At 45.7% G+C, this 18,527-nt stretch overlaps 7 protein-coding genes across 9 annotated transcripts; 4 read left to right on the top strand and 3 right to left on the bottom strand.

Moving 5' to 3' along the window:
- The first annotated feature begins 203 nt into the window (after positions 1-203).
- ATPsynF (ATP synthase, subunit F) lies at positions 204-985 on the top strand. The gene is made up of 3 exons (XM_065309727.1): positions 204-365; positions 480-578; positions 692-985. The coding sequence occupies exons 1-3, from the start codon at positions 287-289 to the stop codon at positions 835-837; spliced, it is 324 nt and encodes a 107-aa protein (XP_065165799.1). The 5' UTR covers positions 204-286; the 3' UTR covers positions 838-985.
- A 293-nt stretch (positions 986-1,278) lies between these two features.
- LOC135797367 (histone H2B-like) lies at positions 1,279-1,807 on the bottom strand. Its single transcript, XM_065309716.1, has one exon. The coding sequence runs from the start codon at positions 1,712-1,714 to the stop codon at positions 1,349-1,351; it is 366 nt and encodes a 121-aa protein (XP_065165788.1). The 5' UTR covers positions 1,715-1,807; the 3' UTR covers positions 1,279-1,348.
- Positions 1,808-2,040: 233 nt separating this feature from the next.
- Positions 2,041-2,671, bottom strand: LOC135797366 (histone H2B-like). The gene has a single exon (XM_065309700.1). It carries the CDS (start codon positions 2,669-2,671, stop codon positions 2,150-2,152), a length of 522 nt encoding a protein of 173 aa, XP_065165772.1. The 3' UTR covers positions 2,041-2,149.
- Positions 2,670-4,977, top strand: LOC135797353 (U3 small nucleolar RNA-associated protein 14 homolog A). Its single transcript, XM_065309659.1, has 2 exons — positions 2,670-3,539; positions 3,605-4,977. The coding sequence occupies exons 1-2, from the start codon at positions 2,670-2,672 to the stop codon at positions 4,940-4,942; spliced, it is 2,208 nt and encodes a 735-aa protein (XP_065165731.1). The 3' UTR covers positions 4,943-4,977.
- A 108-nt stretch (positions 4,978-5,085) lies between these two features.
- Positions 5,086-11,049, top strand: LOC135797364 (probable ribonuclease ZC3H12D). Of its 2 annotated transcripts, none has more exons than XM_065309673.1 (4): positions 5,086-5,518; positions 8,403-8,647; positions 8,712-8,954; positions 9,017-11,049. In XM_065309673.1, exons 1-4 carry the CDS (start codon positions 5,264-5,266, stop codon positions 10,224-10,226), a joined length of 1,953 nt encoding a protein of 650 aa, XP_065165745.1. In that variant the 5' UTR covers positions 5,086-5,263; the 3' UTR covers positions 10,227-11,049. The 2 variants fall into 2 exon arrangements, with proteins under 2 accessions (XP_065165745.1, XP_065165756.1); XM_065309684.1 differs by lacking the exon at positions 5,086-5,518 and adding an exon at positions 5,530-7,052.
- A 239-nt stretch (positions 11,050-11,288) lies between these two features.
- On the top strand, positions 11,289-14,953 carry SCAR (wiskott-Aldrich syndrome protein family member 3 SCAR). Of its 2 annotated transcripts, none has more exons than XM_065307917.1 (3): positions 11,289-11,494; positions 12,402-12,786; positions 12,847-14,953. In XM_065307917.1, the coding sequence occupies exons 2-3, from the start codon at positions 12,448-12,450 to the stop codon at positions 14,191-14,193; spliced, it is 1,686 nt and encodes a 561-aa protein (XP_065163989.1). In that variant the 5' UTR covers positions 11,289-11,494; positions 12,402-12,447; the 3' UTR covers positions 14,194-14,953. The 2 variants fall into 2 exon arrangements, with proteins under 2 accessions (XP_065163989.1, XP_065163999.1); XM_065307927.1 differs by lacking the exon at positions 11,289-11,494 and adding an exon at positions 11,512-11,864.
- On the bottom strand, positions 14,874-18,515 carry ClC-b (chloride channel protein 7). Its single transcript, XM_065307909.1, has 13 exons — positions 18,147-18,515; positions 17,930-18,088; positions 17,668-17,866; positions 17,349-17,602; positions 17,034-17,211; positions 16,681-16,972; positions 16,481-16,619; positions 16,169-16,429; positions 15,938-16,117; positions 15,673-15,882; positions 15,460-15,618; positions 15,314-15,397; positions 14,874-15,254 (listed from the first exon to the last, which is right to left on the bottom strand). The coding sequence occupies exons 1-13, from the start codon at positions 18,219-18,221 to the stop codon at positions 15,072-15,074; spliced, it is 2,373 nt and encodes a 790-aa protein (XP_065163981.1). The 5' UTR covers positions 18,222-18,515; the 3' UTR covers positions 14,874-15,071.
- Between the last annotated feature and the right edge of the window lie 12 nt (positions 18,516-18,527).

Raw genomic sequence — 18,527 nt, 5'->3', positions numbered from 1 at the left:
TATACGAGATAACCGCCTCGAAATCAGTCTTTGAAGAAGAATGAAAACTTCAAATAAAATGAGTTTATTGAGTGACTGATTGATATTATTAAACCACCTACACTCTATTCAAACCTGCTGGCGCCACCTGACGATGCAAGTGTGAAGTAGAAGCTTCAATACTTGACACCGCACGTCGTACTTGTTTCGCTGCGCGCTCGCACCGTCCTGTCAACTCCGGCGAACTCGCCGTCCTCGTCCACCATTGTAGCGGACCAGATTACATTCGGGACTTCAGACAAGAATCATGGGTTTCGGTGAATATCCAGCTGATTACAACCCCAAGGTGCACGGACCTTACGATCCGGCCCGCTTCTACGGCAAACGTGAGTACAATTCCTGCACGATGCATCAATATCGACGGAAATTCTACTATCACTCCGACATGAGGTTAAAAGACATTACATAATATAATCTGTACAAAATTGATTGTTTTCCAGCCGATACTCCCTTCGGCCAGGTGAAGATCGGTGAGCTGAGCCAATGGTTCGGTCGCCGTAACAAGTCTCCGCAGGCCATGACTGGTGCCATCAGCAGGGGTATGAATTCATTTAATATTGATAGTTATGCAACACACTTTTGTCATTCTGTCAGTTATCATTCATCTTTTGCATTGGGATTTAATCTAATGTCTATGGTTATGCTTTTGCAGCTTGGTGGAGATGGCAACACAAGTATGTGCAGCCGAAGCGTTCCGGTATCGCTCCATTCTTCCAGTTGGTGTCTGGTGCTATGGTTTTCTTCTATGTCATCAACTACAACAAACTCTCCAAGCACAGGAACTACAAGTACCACTAATCTGATTGCATGCCAGCAGGCCCAATAGCATATTGCTAAATGTTGTAGTTCAAGCATTGATATATCAAGTTAAAGCAAAATCTTAAAATGTAATAATGTGTAATGTAATTCAGCCCTTAACAATACAATTACCATTCAGTAATCACAAGTGAGTTTTTTTTAAAGCTTACTAGAGTTCAGTCATGCATGAAAAAGCAATTAATAGTCAGTTAAACTTGATGAATAAAAATTTTAAAGAATATTCGTTACCAAAGTGCAGTAATATCGTCGTCAAGTTGTAAAGAACTTTTTATATTCGCTAGGATGATTTAGTTTGTCGTGATTCAGCAAATTCTGGAAGATTTTGCAGGAAGTTTGCTTTTTCCATGATGGCCGCCGTTTGCAGTGCGCTGATTGGTCGAAAACTTCTGCACATGTTAGAACACATCATTTTCACACAGAAACAAAAAATAAGAATTTTTATTCATCTAAATATCGAAATACATCGGTTGTTTATTGGCAAACAGTGGAATTACTTGTAAGTGGTGTATTTAGTAACGGCTTTGGTGCCCTCGCTGACCGCGTGTTTCGCCAGTTCACCAGGAAGCAGAAGACGGACGGCAGTCTGGATTTCGCGGCTGGTGGTGGTCGTGCGCTTGTTGTAGCGCGCAAGACGCGTCGCTTCAGCGGCGATGCGGTCGAAAATATCGTTGACCATCGAATTCATGACGTGCATCGCCTTGCTGGAGATCCCAGTGTCCGGATGCACTTGCTTCAGGACTTTGTAGATATAAATCGCGTACGATTCCTTCTTCTTGCGCTTCTTCCTCGACTCGTCCTTGGAGCCTCTGCCGCTCGGACCAGCCTTAGCTGCTTGTCCACTAGTAATCGGAGGCATGATGATGATGCTTGTGTGCGGTTTGAATGAGCGTCGAAATGAGAATGGCGAAAAAAGGTAACCACACTTTATAACTGGCAACAGTTTCGTTACGTCACAGCGCGTTGCGTGGCAACGCAGCATTCTTTTGTTTTTTGGTGTTCATTTGTTTGTTTGCGTACAAAAACAAAAAAAAAAGATGAACGCCATTTGTTCATCAAAGGCGGCCGTGATTGCAAAGGAGGTTCAGCAACGTTGCATTCCTTTGTTTTGCGTGCAAAAACAAAATAACCAAACATGCACGCCATTTCTTCATCGAAGGCGGCCATGATTGCAAAGGAGGTTGCTTGATTGAATAAAAATTCACGTTTTATTCGTACAAATATACATAGATAAGTACGTATTATTAATTAATAATAATTAATTAATAGTTTTTATTTATTTAAAACAAAAGATTCACTTGTATGAAGTATATTTAGTGACTGCTTTGGTCCCCTCACTGACTGCGTGCTTCGCAAGTTCCCCAGGCAGCAAAAGACGTACGGCGGTCTGGATTTCGCGGCTAGTCGTCGTGGATCTCTTGTTGTAGCGAGCAAGACGGTTTGCCTCGGCGGCGATGCGTTCAAAAACGTCGTTGACCAACGAATTCATCACATGCATCGCCCTGCTCGAAATACTGATATCGGGATGCACTTGCTTCAAGATCTTAAAAATGTACACCGAGTACGATTCCCTCTTCTTGCGTTTCTTCTTCTTCTTATCGCTGTCCAGAATGCTCATCGGTACTTTACCGGCTTTCGAACCCGATGGTCCACTGGTTGTAGGGGGAGACATGGCGATAGGTGCGCTGCGTGCGCGCGACGTGACGAGAATGGTTGAATTTCTAACCGCACTTATCCAAGTAACAACCGACGAAACGTGCGCATTTGTTTTCGAGTTTGTAGTTTGAGAAAGAAACAATTGAATAACGTAAATCATGGATAGTGATGATAATAGTGAGGATTTCTCGATCTCAGATGGCGAGCTGGACGATAAAGTTCACAAGAAGCTTGTGAATAACGTGTTGAATTTGTCTTATAAACAACACGTGAAAAAATCCACGCGTTCAGAGCCAACTTTAAAAGTTTCCGAATTCGATCTGGTGAAAACAGGAAAGAATGTCCACATCACGGATTTAGCAAGTGTTTTGGAACGCAAAGGCAAACAGCTGGCGATTGGTAAGCAAATCAAACGCGCCGAGCAGAAACTCACCACGTTGCCGAAACCATTGGAGAAACCTCAAGCTGAGCGCATACATCGAACCGTCGCCTATAAAAAGACTCAAAACGAGCTTGGTAAATGGGATCCGATTGTTTCCGCGATTCGGTCGTCAACGCACACCACGTTTCCGCTTCATTCAGACTCCAAGCTGGATGATAAGGTGGATTCACTTGGTGGGGCTGATTGGGGGTACAAAACTAGTCTACAGAAGGAGTTGGAAAAAGTTGAGCCAAAGGAGGAGGTGTATGTTATGGATGATGATGATGAGTTTCCTATGACCATGGAGGAAATCATGGAGAAGCGTCGGGAGGCGGCGAAAATGCGCGCACATGAAAGTTATAAGATTGCAAAGGCAAGAAGGCAGAACAAAATCAAGAGCAAGAAGTTTCACAGAGTGCAGAAGAAGGAGAAGATGAAGCAGCAGATGAAAGAGTTTGAGTTGTTGCAGAAAACTAATCCAGAAGCTGCTTTAGAGAAGTTGGAAGAGATTGAGAGGGCCAGGGCTGAAGAAAGGATGAGTTTGAGGCATAAGAGCACTGGACAATGGGCTAAGAGTAAATTAATTAGGGCTAAATATGATAGAGAGGTAAATAATGCTTATTTTTATTATTTTAATAAAATTAAGTATAAACTTGATGCATTTTATTACAGACACGACAAGAATTAGCACAACAACTGGGTATAAGTCGAGATTTAACTCAAAAAGTACGAAAATCAGGCGACAGCGATTCCGAAACAGAAGCTGCTCAAGAAGCTCCAAAAATCAAGGGAAATTCAAATTCAGACAATCCGTGGCTCAATGAAAACATCAAAGTATCACAGGATGTCAACGATTTTGTTAGTGGATATCGAAAATACTGGGAAGAAAAGAACGGAATCAATGATGCAGATAATTCAATTGACTCCACAGCAGCAGAAACACAAGAAAACCGTGGTAAGAAAAGAGTAGCGAAAGAAATTGACACAAATTCCGATCAAAAATCCTCACTGAATAATAACAATCATGTAAAACAGTCAAAAGTTAAAACTAATGGAAAAGTTAAACGAATTGTGTCAACCGGGGCATCTGAATGGGATGTATCCGACGCAAAGGATACAAAACCGTTAGATTTGGACAAAGAATTCGACAACATTGAAAATAAATTACGGAAAAAAGTCGAAAAGAAGTATAAGTCACTTGGCAATCAAAAACAAACTCAAAATGGTGTAACAAAAGCGAAACAAGTCAAAAAATCAGAGAAACCGACCCAATTAGATTTATTATCTTTGCCTAAACAAATTACTCGTCCTGTAATCGACGAAGCACTCGATGAAAGAGCCCATCGCGGTAATAAAACCCAAGACGACATGTTGAAAGCTTTTGAAGTGCTTAATAAAGTAAATAATGGTGATACTAGCGCCAAATCAAAATCAAAACCAACTCAATCCGAAGAAATCGACCCCAATAAATTCATGAATATGAAACCGACTAAACTCAACACGGCCATTCCTGACCTGCAGGAATTCAACGATAATGAAGAAGGCGAAGACCAGCGCGGTGTGATTTCGGAAGCTTTCCAGGATGACTATGTCGTTGACGAGTTCCAGCAAGAGAAAAAAGACGAGATTAATGCAGGTAATCCGAAGAGTATTGATTTGTCTCTGCCGGGTTGGGGTGCATGGGGTGGCAAGGATATTAAGGTGTCCAACAGGAAGAAGAAGCGGTTTATTGTGCGGTTTCCGGAGAAAATGAAACGCAAAGACAGCAATAAGGGACATTTGATTATCAACGAGAATACTAATGCGAAATTGCGTTCGCATTTGGTGTCGGAGGTGCCTTTCCCATTCAAGAATGTGAAAGACTACGAGGCTTGCATACGCGCACCGATCGGGAATACTTTTATGCCGGAGACGGCGTTTCGCAGGTTGACGAAACCTGCAGTCACCACCAAGATGGGTACTGTGATTGAGCCAATGACAGAGGATATTTTAGTTAAGAGAAAGAAGTAAACTACATGGAATTGTGAATAAAAACTTGATTGATTAATTGTAAAATATTGCTTTTTTGTAGAACTTATTAGTCTGTAAGGTGGCGACGAAAACGGAGCTTTCATGAACTAAAACAGCGCCAGCCGCGGCGAGAAAGCGAAGCTGGCAGTAGTTGAGCGTGCGTCAACAAACGCGAAATTGCGACTTGTGAGCCGATAAATCGCACTTCGCGTTTGGCCCCCGATCGGGCGAAATGTCTCCGTCAGCTGGTACATAGTGCCGCGTAGTGTGCGCTCACGGACCGCGATGCATCGCGCCGCGCTGAAATAATGGGATTGCGCCATGACGACGCACAACCAGAGCGCACCGTCGTCGCCGTGCGATAATTACGCGCCCGTCGGCAGCGTGACAATCAAAGCAGGCTGCGCGCCGCTGCTGAGGGAGAACTGCGGGCGCGTGAGCGTCCTCTTCGCCGCGCGACTCATCGAAGCAGCTGGCGCGGACTCACCGGCGCCGCACAGCGTCTTCGAGGTGAGGGCACCGTCGACCGTCTCCGCCGATCCGGGCTACACGCGCGACTTTCTTCGCAGGATACAGGTGAGCGACAGACAGCCGATTGAAACTAGGGCATCATCATCGCTGCGCGCGCTATCGAAGCACGATAGAAACACTTCCGGATCCACTCCGGCGAGAAGACACACTTTTTCGTCGTCGTCATCCTACGCGCGGCGCAAGCATGAGATGTATTTGTTGACGTGCGCGCGCGAGCGGCCAGTAGTGCGTAATTCGCGACCGAAAAACATTCGGCGCGCTATGACGTCAGGTTTAGGAAATGGCTTGGACCAGGATGCGACTAATAACCTTCGGACCGCCGCTGAATGCCGCGCGCTACGCGATGGGTGTGTGCGCTCGGTGGCCGCACGACAATCGGCAAATATTGACGAAACGAAACGCGCAACGCACACACACACCAACCACATGCATGCACCTTTCACCTATTAAATTATAGTTCTATTCATCAATACCACACCATGTGTATCTCTCCACTGAATTCTATGCGAGCGTAATCTCGAGTGCACCTAAGCGTGCGCAATAATGAAGATCGCGCATCACTAGGTCAAAGAGCTTGACGTAAGTTCAGCGACCGTTCCGACCCGGATCTTATTCAACGTTATTACGGGCGCACGAGCAGGCCGCGGTGGGTGCATCGCGCATCCTCATGCCGTGCGTGTGTTTGTTTCTATGTCCGCGTCCGGCGGTTCCTGCTCGAGAACTTTCGAAAGTCGCCGGCCTGCTTTATTCAAAACGGCGGCGTGGAGACCTTGTCGAGGAGGAGGAGCTAGTGCCATCACATCCGCATCCGATTCCGAATTCGACATTCCATACTCTTAAACACTCAACCCACAAACAACAAAAAACCCTTTATTTAGTTATTAGTATCGATTCATATGATTATTTCATTTGCTATTCATTTTCTTCTATTTGTGCGTATGGTGAATGAGTATGCGCCGTTTCACCGCGGTACACATTCACCCTGAGCCGTTTCGCCGTAAGAATAATTCTATAGTTTCTAGATAATTTTAACACGGAAATAATTAGATTTCTGCGAATATTACAATGATTTATATAAGTTAAATCTTGAATCTTTCGAATACAATGTATAAGAGAATGAAATTTTAATGAATTAGATGATTTTTCGTCTTCTTAGTACCGCGGTGGGTTGGCTCACGGCGAAACGGCGTGAATAATGAATGCAGGTCCGCCGTCCGCAGGTGAAATTATACCGTGTGACGCTCCGCTAAGAACCGCATCATCGTTCGTTCGGTGCTGGAAACATGTTGGAAAGGCACACGACGAGACGCAACTCACACCGCGGCGCGCACGCGGCCGAAGTTTCAGTCGGGTCTGGCCGGTCGCGCGAAGTGTTTCGATGGTCTCGATGAGTTCGGTCTTCGCCTTCGTGTCCGCGAGCGTCTCGTGGTATGATCGATTACTGAACGCTGCCGACCACAGCCAATAAACGCGCCGCGGTGATTATAAACACATATACCTAGATATTTCGTTTCACCGCCTGGGCCTACGCTGTGACATTGGATAAATGCATTTAGAATGTATCGGAATGTGCACGAAGGTAGGTTTTCGACCTGTGTGTAATGTAATAATCACCCATGCGGATGTGCACACGGATGCGAGATTTCTTTTGTTGTTGTTTTCGATTTTTCTCATTCTTCGCGCGCGCGCGCGTGTGTGTGTTGGGTTGCGAATCCGGGTAGAGTGAAACATACAGACATTTATTGAAATGTCTCCGATTCATGATGATGAGGATGGACTTGATTTTGATTTGTTTGCGTGCGCGCGCGCGCGGTTTGGAGCCGCAGTTCCGTCTCGCGCGACTCACTGACCGATTTTTGAGCGCGCCGCGAAGCGGACCTGCCCGCCGCCGATCAGGCCATATCTATTTACTCGCGTTATTACCAATCGCGGCGCGCACGACCGCGCCGTGTGTGCGTGTGTCGAAATTTGACTTTTCAACGGCGCGAATCCTTTCGCAAGTGCACACATGCCGCATGTACGCGCATACTAATGACGGCGGCCATCAATAACGTGAATAATTCGGATTGCACATTATGACCGCCACCAGGATGTGCCTGTAGCTACGCGCTACTGACTCTTGTGCATCGTGTGTGCATTTAATTATCTCTTTGCGGCATGTTGGGATGTAATAAAGCTTTCGTTTGTTTTGCCGCTCTCTGCGCGCGCGAGCAAAACCTGCTGCTGCTGCTGCTCGTCCGTAATTCGTTTTTTGTTGCTTTTGTTATTTACCTTCGTTTCGTTACAAACGCGCTACAACGTAATTTTCATACACACACACCAGGATGTTGTTGATCATTTACAGTACAGTGACATTCGCATCGCTGCTCGAAAAGACAGCGCACAACTTTTCTCTCAGTGTACGCGGCATTGTCTCATTATAATCTGCGTGAAAACCTATTGTTCCAGCGTGGAATAAAAAAAAAGATCGCTTGCACATTAATATAACTAATCTCTCACGCGAGTTTCATTTCGTTTCGTTGTGCGAGCCAATGATCGAAACCGAACGACGGTGCAAACGTGCGCAGATCCGGTTGAACTCCGCGCGCGCGGTTTACATTTTACACACGCGCTGCTGCTCGATGTTTAGAAAGAGCGAAATGCTCGAAAACGTTAAAATGACCCTCGAATTAACGCGCGCGTACGCAATTTTACGCGCTTACGCGGATATTCGAAAATGTGAAATGTGGGCAAACACATTCTCTTCGCGCAGCGCCGGCGCAGTGCACTTCAATTGTTCGGGGCGTGCTTTTTTTTTCTCTGTGCAAGGGGAATTCCAAGTGAAGCGTAAACAATTAATTGACATTTCGTGGAAGAGTTGATTCGCGATGCTTGCGGCTACGGAAATTACGCAGTGAATGAATTTCTTTTTCTTTTTGTTTGTTTGCAGAAATATGTAGATGACATTTGCAAGGAAGGATGCCAGGGTGGTACAAGCCAGCATCCAGCGGCCGCTGGTGGTGGCGGCACGCTCGGTGGCGAGGATTCCAGCTACGATTCGGATTATGAAGCGGACGCGTCGACGCCTGGCGGCGGCAGTAAGCATCAGGATGTGTCGCGTACGACAAGCGATACGCTCGCTGCCGAATACGCCGACTATGTGCAAACGGACGCGTCGCCTGGCTACACGGCGAGGTAATTTTGAATTTCCGTCTTGTAGGAAGACCGGAAATAATCGCTGATTTGTTTTGTGTTGCAGGGTTGAGTTTGCGCTGAAATTGGGTTATACGGAGAAATTAGTGCAGGCGGCGTTGACGAAGTTAGGCCCAACACCGGCGCAGAATGAGTTACTCGCTGAACTCATCAAATTGGGCGCGCAGCGTGGTATGTCAGCCGACAGCAGTCCCTCCGACGAGGCCCCGCCTGTTCTCCCTGACAATAGTCAGGATTATCAGGTGCAATTACGGCCAATTGTGATAGACGGCAGTAATGTCGCCATGAGGTAAAAATCTTTTTTCTTTATACTAAAAAACACGTTTCTATTAATTTTCTTTGATTAAACAGCCATGGAAACAAGGAGAAGTTTTCCTGTCGAGGTATCAAGATCGCCGTGGAGTGGTTCCGGTCGCGCGGCCACAAAGACATAACAGTATTCGTGCCGAAATGGCGCAAGGAGTCGCCGCGACCGGACAATCCCATCCAGGATCAAGACATTCTCGCCGAATTGGAACGTGAGCGTATGTTGGTCTTCACGCCGTCGCGACTTGTCGGTGGCAAGCGGATGGTGTGTTACGACGACCGCTATATACTCAAACTAGCAGCTGAAGTGGATGGAATTGTCGTGTCCAACGACAACTACCGCGACCTCTGTCAGGAGTCGGCGGAGTATCGCAAAGTCGTCGAGGAGCGCATCTTGATGTATTCATTCGTGAATGATCGTTTCATGCCGCCGGATGATCCGCTCGGTCGTGCTGGCCCAACGCTGTGTAATTTTCTACGCACGCAACCAAAGAAAACCGACCCGCCGCCGCTTTGTCCCTACGGCAAGAAGTGCACCTACGGGAACAAATGCAAGTACAATCATCCCGAACGCGGTCCCTTGCCGCACAAAAGCGTCATCGAACGGCTCTCCGAGCACGCGCAGCGACACCTACAGGCGAGAGAATGCGAAACGAGAAAATTACCCCTAGGCCGCACGCGTTCCAATATCCCACCGCCGAAGGAAGTCCAGCATACGATCGTTTCCAAGTCACGTAGTGTCGACAATGTGGGCGCAGCGTATCTCCAACAACAGGCGGCGGCGCAAAGCCAAGCACAAGCTGCGCAGACTCAGGGCGAGAATCTGCATCGTAAACTACAGCGACAACTCACGCTGAATCCGAACGCCGATCCGCGTCTGAGGCGGTACAAGCCTCTCACGCCGCAGCCGCAACAACAGGTGCTGAAATACGTGCCCAGCTGGGATCTGCATCAGAATGTGACGCGCATCGCGTCCGCGCCCGACAGCTACCGGCCATGGCCGCCTGTGCCTCAACAACACCCGCCGCATCTCATCTCCAGCTGCAGCGATCCGCAGCTGAACGTGTGGTCACCGCACATGCCGCCGCCGCCGCCGATGAATGTGCAGGAGGACGCGCGCCGCAAGCTGCACTACCATCTAGCGGCGATTTTTCCCGAGGAGCAGGTCACACAAGCGCTGCAGCTCTATCCGGACGAGACGAATCCGCAGAAGATTTGCGCCGCGATACTGGCGCTGTTTCCCAAGCAGGGCTAAGCACCCGCACGTTTTGATACGACGATGTTTCTAAGGCGCTTAGACGATCGTGTTAAGCGTCATTAGCGAACGCGACGAGCGACTTTTTTTATTACGCCCTTCATATTGAAGCAGCGCGCGACCGAGAACACGGCGTCGATGAGACCAGAAGGAGGTGGAAAATGAATTTTAAGCTAATATATTGAATTGCATTGAGTTAATCATCGATGTCGATGATGGTACGTGCGTGTCGTGCAGGAGAGAAACAACCCTTTCATATATTGATTACGTTGATACTATGTATCTCTAGTAAAATTGTTGCAATTTGTATATTTTCGAAGTGTCGACGATGGCGTCGGTACGTCGGTTCTAGTAGCAATCCGTACTGAATTTGTGTTAAGGACAACAATACGCGACGATAAGAAACAAAACAAAACAAAAAAGAATTATTAACAAGACACGAAATCGATTGTTATATTAAATTTATTTATTGATGAAGACTGTACCGTACGTTAACGTTTTAAATACTTTATTGTCCATTCGTTGCTGAAGGCGGAGCACTCACATCTCGGTGTGTTGTTATGAGATAGTATAATTGCATATTGCATATATCGAGTGTATGTACGTTTTAACTATTACGTTTAATCTATGTTTAGTATTAATTGTGTACAACGGGCGGTCATCGATTAATAAGACGCGTCTCAAATCTGAGTTTGCGGGAGCGATGGCGCTTCACTTCAATTGTTTGTTCTTTTCTAGAGAATCATATTTGTTATATTTTTTCATTTTGATTAGTAACAGTAACTATTTATTTTGTTTTTTAATAAATTGATAAGAGATACAATGCGGCTCATTGTTGATTGTGTTATTTTAGTGCAAAGATTACCTCAGCAATAAAGTTCGCGTATTTATGCGCAAATTATCTGTAGTTTGTCATTTTAAGCGTAAATTTATTGCAAATGCATTGAAATAACGCATTTTTGTGTGTGAAGATCAAAGATTTAGTGAATTAGAATGTTTCTAGTGTGATTTTGTGAGGTTGGCAGCACTGGGGAGTAATAGAATTCGATCGCGAGCGGGGTCGATGACGCACGAAGCGCACGTCGTTGGGTGTGCATGGCCGTCGCGCACAGCTCGCCATTTTCTCGCATATTTGTTTAGCGCTGTTTATTTGTGAACCTTGCGATAGAGTTATCAGTTTGGCGTGTCAGGAGTGTGTGCCGACTGCCGGAGCGATGTCGAACGTGCTGCAACTGGCGCGAGTATAAATAACGTCGAAACCGCTTCAGGTATGTGCCAGCAATCCGCGTAAGTTATCGTTTCGCGTTGGCAGGACAGGATGCAGAGGACCTGCAGGGATACATTGCATGAGAGCACTGCCGAACGCAAACATTCATTCATACGCATTTAATTTACCCGTATATAATTAATACAAGAGTGCGCCTGCATCTATTCCTTACTATATAGTTACTACTACAACTTTTTTTATTATTTGGGGTGAGTCGTGACTTGTGAGTCGATCGACATTTGTTTCATGGGCGACGGCCAATTCGCATGCATACGTCCAAGCAACGCAATTTCTCGCTTGAAATCGCTGCAGGCGAGAACACTGACTGCGGTGGCAGCGAGATAATATTATCAGCGAATGAAAGGAGACCGGTAGGCATGACACACATTCGCCTTGTTTTATGGGATTGTCAATGATCAGGGTCGGACTTGCCGGACGCTGCTCTGACCGATCCACAACACAACTAAATAACAATTCGAGTTTTAATCGCCACTACTTGTAAATTAATTAATTGCCTCTTATTACAAACAAATGTGATAATTTAGGTCATGCATGCTGATGAATTTGTGTTTATTCATTGCGAAAGTATCACATAACACGTCAACAATGATAAATCAAATAAGAAAAATTCCTGCATGTAATCATCTCTATCAAAAAGTCAACAAGCAAATAGTCAATAAGTCGATGATTGTTTACCATTCTTATCATTCTTGTGCATCGATTAAAACTCGGAATGTCATAAGAGATAATTTGGAAATGTGTTTGATTAAGAAACGTGTTTGTTGAACATTCAAGGCGATGATACGTGTAGCTTAATAAGCGATTAGTCAGGCGGAGGGGAGTTCACTTCGAGGAAATGACTCATTAAGAGGAGAGCAAATGTAACTAATGGCGTTTGTTGCTTTCAGGTTGTGCGAATAACAGCAGCAGAGCACCGCCGGACGCCGCCGCACAATGCCTCTACCAAAGCGGCTCGTCGAACCGGTGCACGTCGCACGCGGCACCCTGCCGCAGTGCGACTTCCCGTTACCCTCCGAACTCGAGGCGGTTACCAACGGGACGCTTGCCAACACCGTGCGTCAATTGTCGTCGCTGTCGCGGCACGCCGAAGATCTCTTCGGTGAGCTGGCGCGCGATACGCACCAGTTGTACGATCGCTCGAATTCACTGCAGGCGCGCATTGATCGCCTTGCAATCAAAGTCACACAACTCGATAGCACCTACGAGGAGGTGTCATTACAGGATATTCATAATCGCAAGGCGTTCAAAAGTTCTTCAGGCTTGGAACAACAGGTATTTTGTTTTGGATGACAATTGTGATTGTTTATAATAATAGTTATTGTTTTGTTTTAGATATTTTCTAGGAATACAATGCCGACTGCTATGCAGGAAACGTATCAGTCGTGCGATAAACCGCCGCCGCTGTCGTTACTGAACAAATTCCGCGACGATGATAAGGATAGCTTGAAATTCTACACGGATCCGAACTATTTCTTCGAGCTGTGGCGTGAAGAAGTCTTGAAGGATACGGAGCGCGCGAAGCAGGGCAAGAAACCGCACAAACCGCGTAACGCGCAGAGCACGGATGGCTCACGACAGAAGAAGCGCGTGCGCCAACCGGTGAAGACAATCGACCGCCATCGTGACATCGCCGTCGGACACGGCGAGTATCTCATTCCTACCGAACAGCCGCGCGCATTACAGCCGGCGCCACAACAGCAGCAGCCGCCAATGCATCCGCAAGCGATGCAACCCGCACAGGCTATGCACATGAACCAAATGCACTACCGCAGCCCGATGCAGATGCAGGAGGATATGCACAACATGCTCGAACGGCCGAATCGACCGAACTCGATCGAAATTCGCCGATCTTATCAACAGGAGATGCCCGATGGTGTGCACTCGCCAATGTACATGCCCTACGAGGATCAGAACCAATACCAGCCGGGTATGTATGGCGGGCATGCGCAACTCAACGAACAACACTACCAGCCGGGCACGCCCACGCGTAAAATACGCCCAACGCAGCCGCCGCCAGCGCCACCTAGCAACCAATCTACACCGTCGGCGAATACACCGACGCGAGGCCGTAGTATGTCTGCGGGCAGGGATAATCTGCCGCCTCCACCGCCGCCGCCCGAAGCAATGATGTCACCACCGAATGGTATTCCGGCGCATCTGATTCGCCAGACGAGCGGTTCGCGTTCCAACAGTCCGCATTCACACCAGGGCACGCCTGAACCCGATCAGGATCTGCCGCCGCCGCCACCGGTACCCAAACAGGCTTCACCGCCTAAACAAGCCACTCCCGTTCAGGCACCGCCTCCTCCACCTCCTCCGCCAATGCCGTTGCTTGCCAACGGCCCTGCCAGTCCACCGCCTCTACCCATCACAAATGGCGATCTCGCGAAGATTCTAAACTCGGCACCGCCTAAGTTAACACCGCCAAAGGAGCGCGCTATTCAAAAAGCACCGCCTATGGTGGACCCACGCAATGATTTATTAAAAGCAATCCGCGACGGCATCAAACTCCGCAAGGTGGAGAAAATCGAGCAGAAGGAGGTGGAGCGCGGCAATGGTCTACACGACGTGGCGAGTATTCTTGCACGGCGTGTGGCGGTTGAGTTTAGCGATTCGGATTCAGCCAGCGATTCCGACTGCGACAGCGAGGGCTGGGGCGAAAACGAGACGTCCGCGTGACACCGACGCAAGGCTAGTACTTCTAGCCATTCCTACGTCTAGGCGGTGAGTGGGGAAGGGTTTGTCACGCGCAAGGGGCGTGAAGGCAACGAATGCTACGACGGGGCGAGAGCGAGAATAGAAGAAGCGGTGCCGGCTGCACCTGTGGGCAGCAGGCACCGATAGGACACTACACAGCAACAGCACACAAAGGGATAAAACGCTAGTAAGTAAATTAATTTTATTTAAGGTGGATTGACGCGACGGAAAGCCAAAAAAATTCAACACGAAAATGAGATAGTGATTTATGGCGCGTGGGTGGATATTATTATATCGGGTATTATTAATCAGTACGAATTAGAGAAGCTTCCTGTGTAATGATATTTTACAATACCTAAGCTCCTTTACGCAAGTACTATAAACATTCAAATAAGAGCATAATCATAAGAAATTTTCAAAAATTCCACATCGCAGGGCGCAGCACCCAAAAAAAAAAGGTAAACATAGCCGTACGCATGCAGGAATTACTGCTGGCGCCTTGTAAGCGACATCTATGTAAGTAAACGACGAAACCTAATTAAAACTTAAGGAGCAAACAAGCAAAGAAAAAACACGATTGGGATAAAGACAACCAAAACATAAAAAAAAATTATTAACATACTAGTAATATACATTTACAACATTCATATAAAAATAATTAGTGACTTTGTAAAATATTTATACTGTATTAATCAACTTTTGTGTATGTCATGGGAATAAAACAAGAAACGACTTGCAATAACGACTTGACCGCACACGCGAAGACGTAAGACGCTTATTGTTTGACACTCCCAGCTCGCGCGCTCAACTGCATTCGGTTAAATATGTACATGATTGTCCTATTTTATTATACTAGTAGGTTAGATTTCTTGCGAGACGACCAGCTCCTCGACGCCCATGCGGCCCCGATGTCGCCAGACGCGGTAACGCGCGAGATCTTTGCGTGTCACCATGCCCACCACCTCGCTGCTGTCGTTCACGATCGGCAAGTGGCGCAGGCCGAGCGCACGGAACAACCGGAACATGCGTGGGAGTGACGTTGACTGCAACAATATCAATTTAATTTAACAATGGTAAATTGATATTGCAGTTGGCTACTTACATGTAACACTGTGAACGGCGAGGGATTGATGAATGGCCGCAAGTCGATGGAATAAGTTTTTTCCTCTTCGGTTATTTGTACTTGCTACAAACACAAACGAAATTTTATGTTTAATGACTGGCGTAATTTAATTATGGAAGACTTACGTCTATAGTGGGGTATCTGGGATATTCATCTCGGAAGAGATCTGCGCTGATTCCCACCCAGGATCGTTCAGTTTCATTGAAGATCTTGTTGCGCAGCATGACGATTAGTTGTGAACGCAGGATCAAACCTCTCAGTTTACCGTAGGATGTTACATCGCACTGAAATTATTAAGTTTTTAATTTATCGCAGATATTTTTTGTATTTTTATTTACTGAGTCACTTCTTGGTGGATCCACAACTGGGAAACCATTGTACGACTTCAGTTTGAGTAACTCTACGACGTGTCCGACATTTTCCACGGTTTTCAATGTGACGACAGGATGTGACATGACTTCACTAGCGTAAATGTTGTGTGTCAACGGTGGTGGGTCCCATGATAAGAAAGGAATTGCGCTCAGTTGGATATGAATATCGTAAATGCCCTAAAAATATATTATAAAGAAGGTTTTCTTTAGAAGTTTAAATTGAATGACTTACTTCATTGAAGAAGTCGCCTGTCCATTTGGCAGCTATCAGGGTGACAATCAGCGGCAAACCGAAGGAAATATTCTGTGTGGTTTCCATTATGATGACAGTTAAACTAATTGTCATCCGAACAAGTCCGCCTAGTTGAGCAGCGGCGCCAATTAAAGCATATTTTCCAGGATGTATCAACGTCTAAAAATTACAATTTGAATTATTTATGTTTAACTATTGAATTAAACTTACTGTAGGGTAGATGTAAGATAAACCGACTGAGATTAAACGCCCCCAGGCTGCGCCTGTCAACAGCGAGGGAATAAACAAGCCGTTGGATGTTGACAGCCCGAAAGTCCAACAGGAAATTAAGAAGTAAACAATCACGAAGTATATTAGCGATGTGACGTTGTGGGTGTTCGGCGGGTCGTGAAACAACGACCGCACTGAAGCTTCAGGTGTTTGAAACCAAATCGACGCGAGGACATTATATTGTCCATCATTACAGTACATCTGAAATTTAATTAGTTTAGTTTAGTTAGGGTTACTTAAAAGTAATATTACCTGCGTGGGAAATCTTGTCGGATCCTGTCCTAACGGTTTGCAATCATTCAGGAAGAATATCATCAAGAAACCAACCGTTGCGGTCATCGTGGCGACGAGACAAGCCTCAATCACTTTCAACCATGGCTTGTTGATATATCTACAATTATTTTCGTGGAATTTAAGTTAATTTTGAAGTCTTGTGACATTTTTTAGATTACCTAATGCGAAATACTGATAATTTGTAGTTAATACTATTCCATAATGCGCCGAGAAGTCCTCCTAAGGCTCCTATCAAAGCAAAAACGGGCAGTTCATACAAAGAGTACGTAAACTCCTCAAAATGACCGAGATTCAACAGGCCCGGATATTGCAAATTGCCTGGTTCGCCATAGTACATCGAAAGGAATAAATTAAGCGTGAATGTGCTTACTACAGACGCGAAAAATATGCGCCATGTTAAACTTTGGTTCCAAAATGATGCGCCTTCTTCTAAACTGAAGAGTACACCACCTAAACAGTGAAAAAATTAATGTTTTCTTTGTGAAAACATTGATTATATTGCATGACTAACCGACGGGAGCACCAAACGCAGCGGATACGCCAGACGCCGCGCCACCCGATACGAAATCGCGCTTCTCCTGATCCTCGCGGAAATACCGCAGAATGTGAAGGTCGGTTTTGAATGTTGTGCTCTTTCCCTGTGAAATCCCCGCGGCTACAGCGGCGCCGACATGAATCATCGGTCCTTCCTGTGTGCAAACAATCACGATAAATATTGTTATTATGATAGTGCACGAACAGTAAGCGAGTGTTGGCGTGTTAGCGCAATGAATCATGCAATTTACTGCAGTAATCATCGAGTAAACATTTTATAAAAAAACTGTACTTTTCCACCGGCGAGACCGCCAACCACTGAGCAAATCACCCCGACGGCTTTGACTATCAGCGTGCGTATTCGCACGACGCGCGGCACTTTCACCCCGTTCAGGTAACATTTCACTTGGGGAATACCGCTGCCCCCGGCGACTGGTTCCACGTATGCGACCAAAACAGATCCGATCATCACAGGCACAAAATTATAGAGGATCCAATAAAAGTATGGGATGTACAGTTTGCCTTCCAGCACGTATTTATCTACCACTAAAAAACAAATAGAAAATTCGATTTCTTTAAACTTCTATTGAGTATTTTTAATGCATACTTACAGAACTGTAAATGTTCATATTTTAAAGAACAGAGGCTATCTATTAATACATCAATAACACATGCAATTAATGCTGTGATCATTCCAATCAACAGGAAGATGATCCATTTGGCAATTAGCTTTCTAACAATAAACTTATATCCCTTCTTCTGCTCTTCATCTAGTAACAAATAATTTTCTACGGTGTCATAATCTAAACTCTAAGAAAGAAAAACAAGAATAAGTATTTTATTGTGAGCTTTAGTGTATCCAGTAATAGTTACTTCATATTTGGTTGATAAAACATTCAACGATCCCGGATGGAAGGTATCTTTGTTGTTCCTCCGGTAACATGCTGATTGTATCAGGGGGTTTTCATCTGAAACTGTGGTGATCTCATCCAAATCAGGTATTATTTGAGTGTAATCCAATCCATCTCTAGGCTAAAACAAATGCCACACGTTTATTTCACATTTTTATTCGTTTAAAACCACAATTTACCTCTGTATTGTTAATTGAAGAATTATTTAAAACATCATCGGGGGGCGTATCGTTGGCGTCTTGTGAATTTTCCATTATGATTCAGTCATATTTTTAAAAGTTTAATCGCTCCACGAGGTTTCTACGCACTAGCGAATAATCAAGTGTACATGGAATGCATTGCACTACCTTGTAGGATTGCTGACGTACAGAGTTAAAGTTGCGATAGATTACAAAGCACGTGCGTTAACGACTGCGAATCGTTGCAAACTATGTACAGACATCAACACCAAGTAGCGTATTTCCTTATTTGTAGTGGTGACTTATAACAATAAACATGAATCAGCTGTTTCAGCATAATCTCGCGAGGCACGTGTGGAATTCACGGACGGGAGATTCCTT

Source organism: Atheta coriaria, unplaced genomic scaffold, assembly GCF_025399875.1.
Source record: "Atheta coriaria isolate IRGN ID8LTWV9N9 unplaced genomic scaffold, Caltech_Dcor_3.1 hic_scaffold_1_pilon, whole genome shotgun sequence".
NCBI classification, from domain to species: Eukaryota; Metazoa; Arthropoda; class Insecta; order Coleoptera; family Staphylinidae; genus Dalotia; species Dalotia coriaria.
This window is presented reverse-complemented; position numbering and strand designations above follow the sequence as displayed.

Bases quoted from the DNA above. Each gene is read 5' to 3' on its own strand.
- ATPsynF (XM_065309727.1), top strand. From the start codon at position 287: ATGGGTTTCGGTGAATATCCAGCTGATTACAACCCCAAGGTGCACGGA. The intron at 366-479 runs GTGAGTACAATT...ATTGTTTTCCAG, and splicing joins GGCCCGCTTCTACGGCAAAC to CCGATACTCCCTTCGGCCAG. The intron at 579-691 runs GTATGAATTCAT...ATGCTTTTGCAG, and splicing joins GACTGGTGCCATCAGCAGGG to CTTGGTGGAGATGGCAACAC.
- LOC135797367 (XM_065309716.1), bottom strand. From the start codon at position 1,714: ATGCCTCCGATTACTAGTGGACAAGCAGCTAAGGCTGGTCCGAGCGGC.
- LOC135797353 (XM_065309659.1), top strand. From the start codon at position 2,670: ATGGATAGTGATGATAATAGTGAGGATTTCTCGATCTCAGATGGCGAG. The intron at 3,540-3,604 runs GTAAATAATGCT...ATTTTATTACAG, and splicing joins GGGCTAAATATGATAGAGAG to ACACGACAAGAATTAGCACA.
- LOC135797366 (XM_065309700.1), bottom strand. From the start codon at position 2,671: ATGATTTACGTTATTCAATTGTTTCTTTCTCAAACTACAAACTCGAAA.
- LOC135797364 (XM_065309673.1), top strand. From the start codon at position 5,264: ATGACGACGCACAACCAGAGCGCACCGTCGTCGCCGTGCGATAATTAC. The intron at 8,648-8,711 runs GTAATTTTGAAT...TTTGTGTTGCAG, and splicing joins TCGCCTGGCTACACGGCGAG to GGTTGAGTTTGCGCTGAAAT. The intron at 8,955-9,016 runs GTAAAAATCTTT...TTGATTAAACAG, and splicing joins GGCAGTAATGTCGCCATGAG to CCATGGAAACAAGGAGAAGT.
- SCAR (XM_065307917.1), top strand. From the start codon at position 12,448: ATGCCTCTACCAAAGCGGCTCGTCGAACCGGTGCACGTCGCACGCGGC. The intron at 12,787-12,846 runs GTATTTTGTTTT...GTTTTGTTTTAG, and splicing joins CTTCAGGCTTGGAACAACAG to ATATTTTCTAGGAATACAAT.
- ClC-b (XM_065307909.1), bottom strand. From the start codon at position 18,221: ATGGAAAATTCACAAGACGCCAACGATACGCCCCCCGATGATGTTTTA. The intron at 17,867-17,929 runs GTAACTATTACT...TTTCTTTCTTAG, and splicing joins TTTTATCAACCAAATATGAA to AGTTTAGATTATGACACCGT. The intron at 17,603-17,667 runs GTAAGTATGCAT...TTTGTTTTTTAG, and splicing joins ATATGAACATTTACAGTTCT to TGGTAGATAAATACGTGCTG.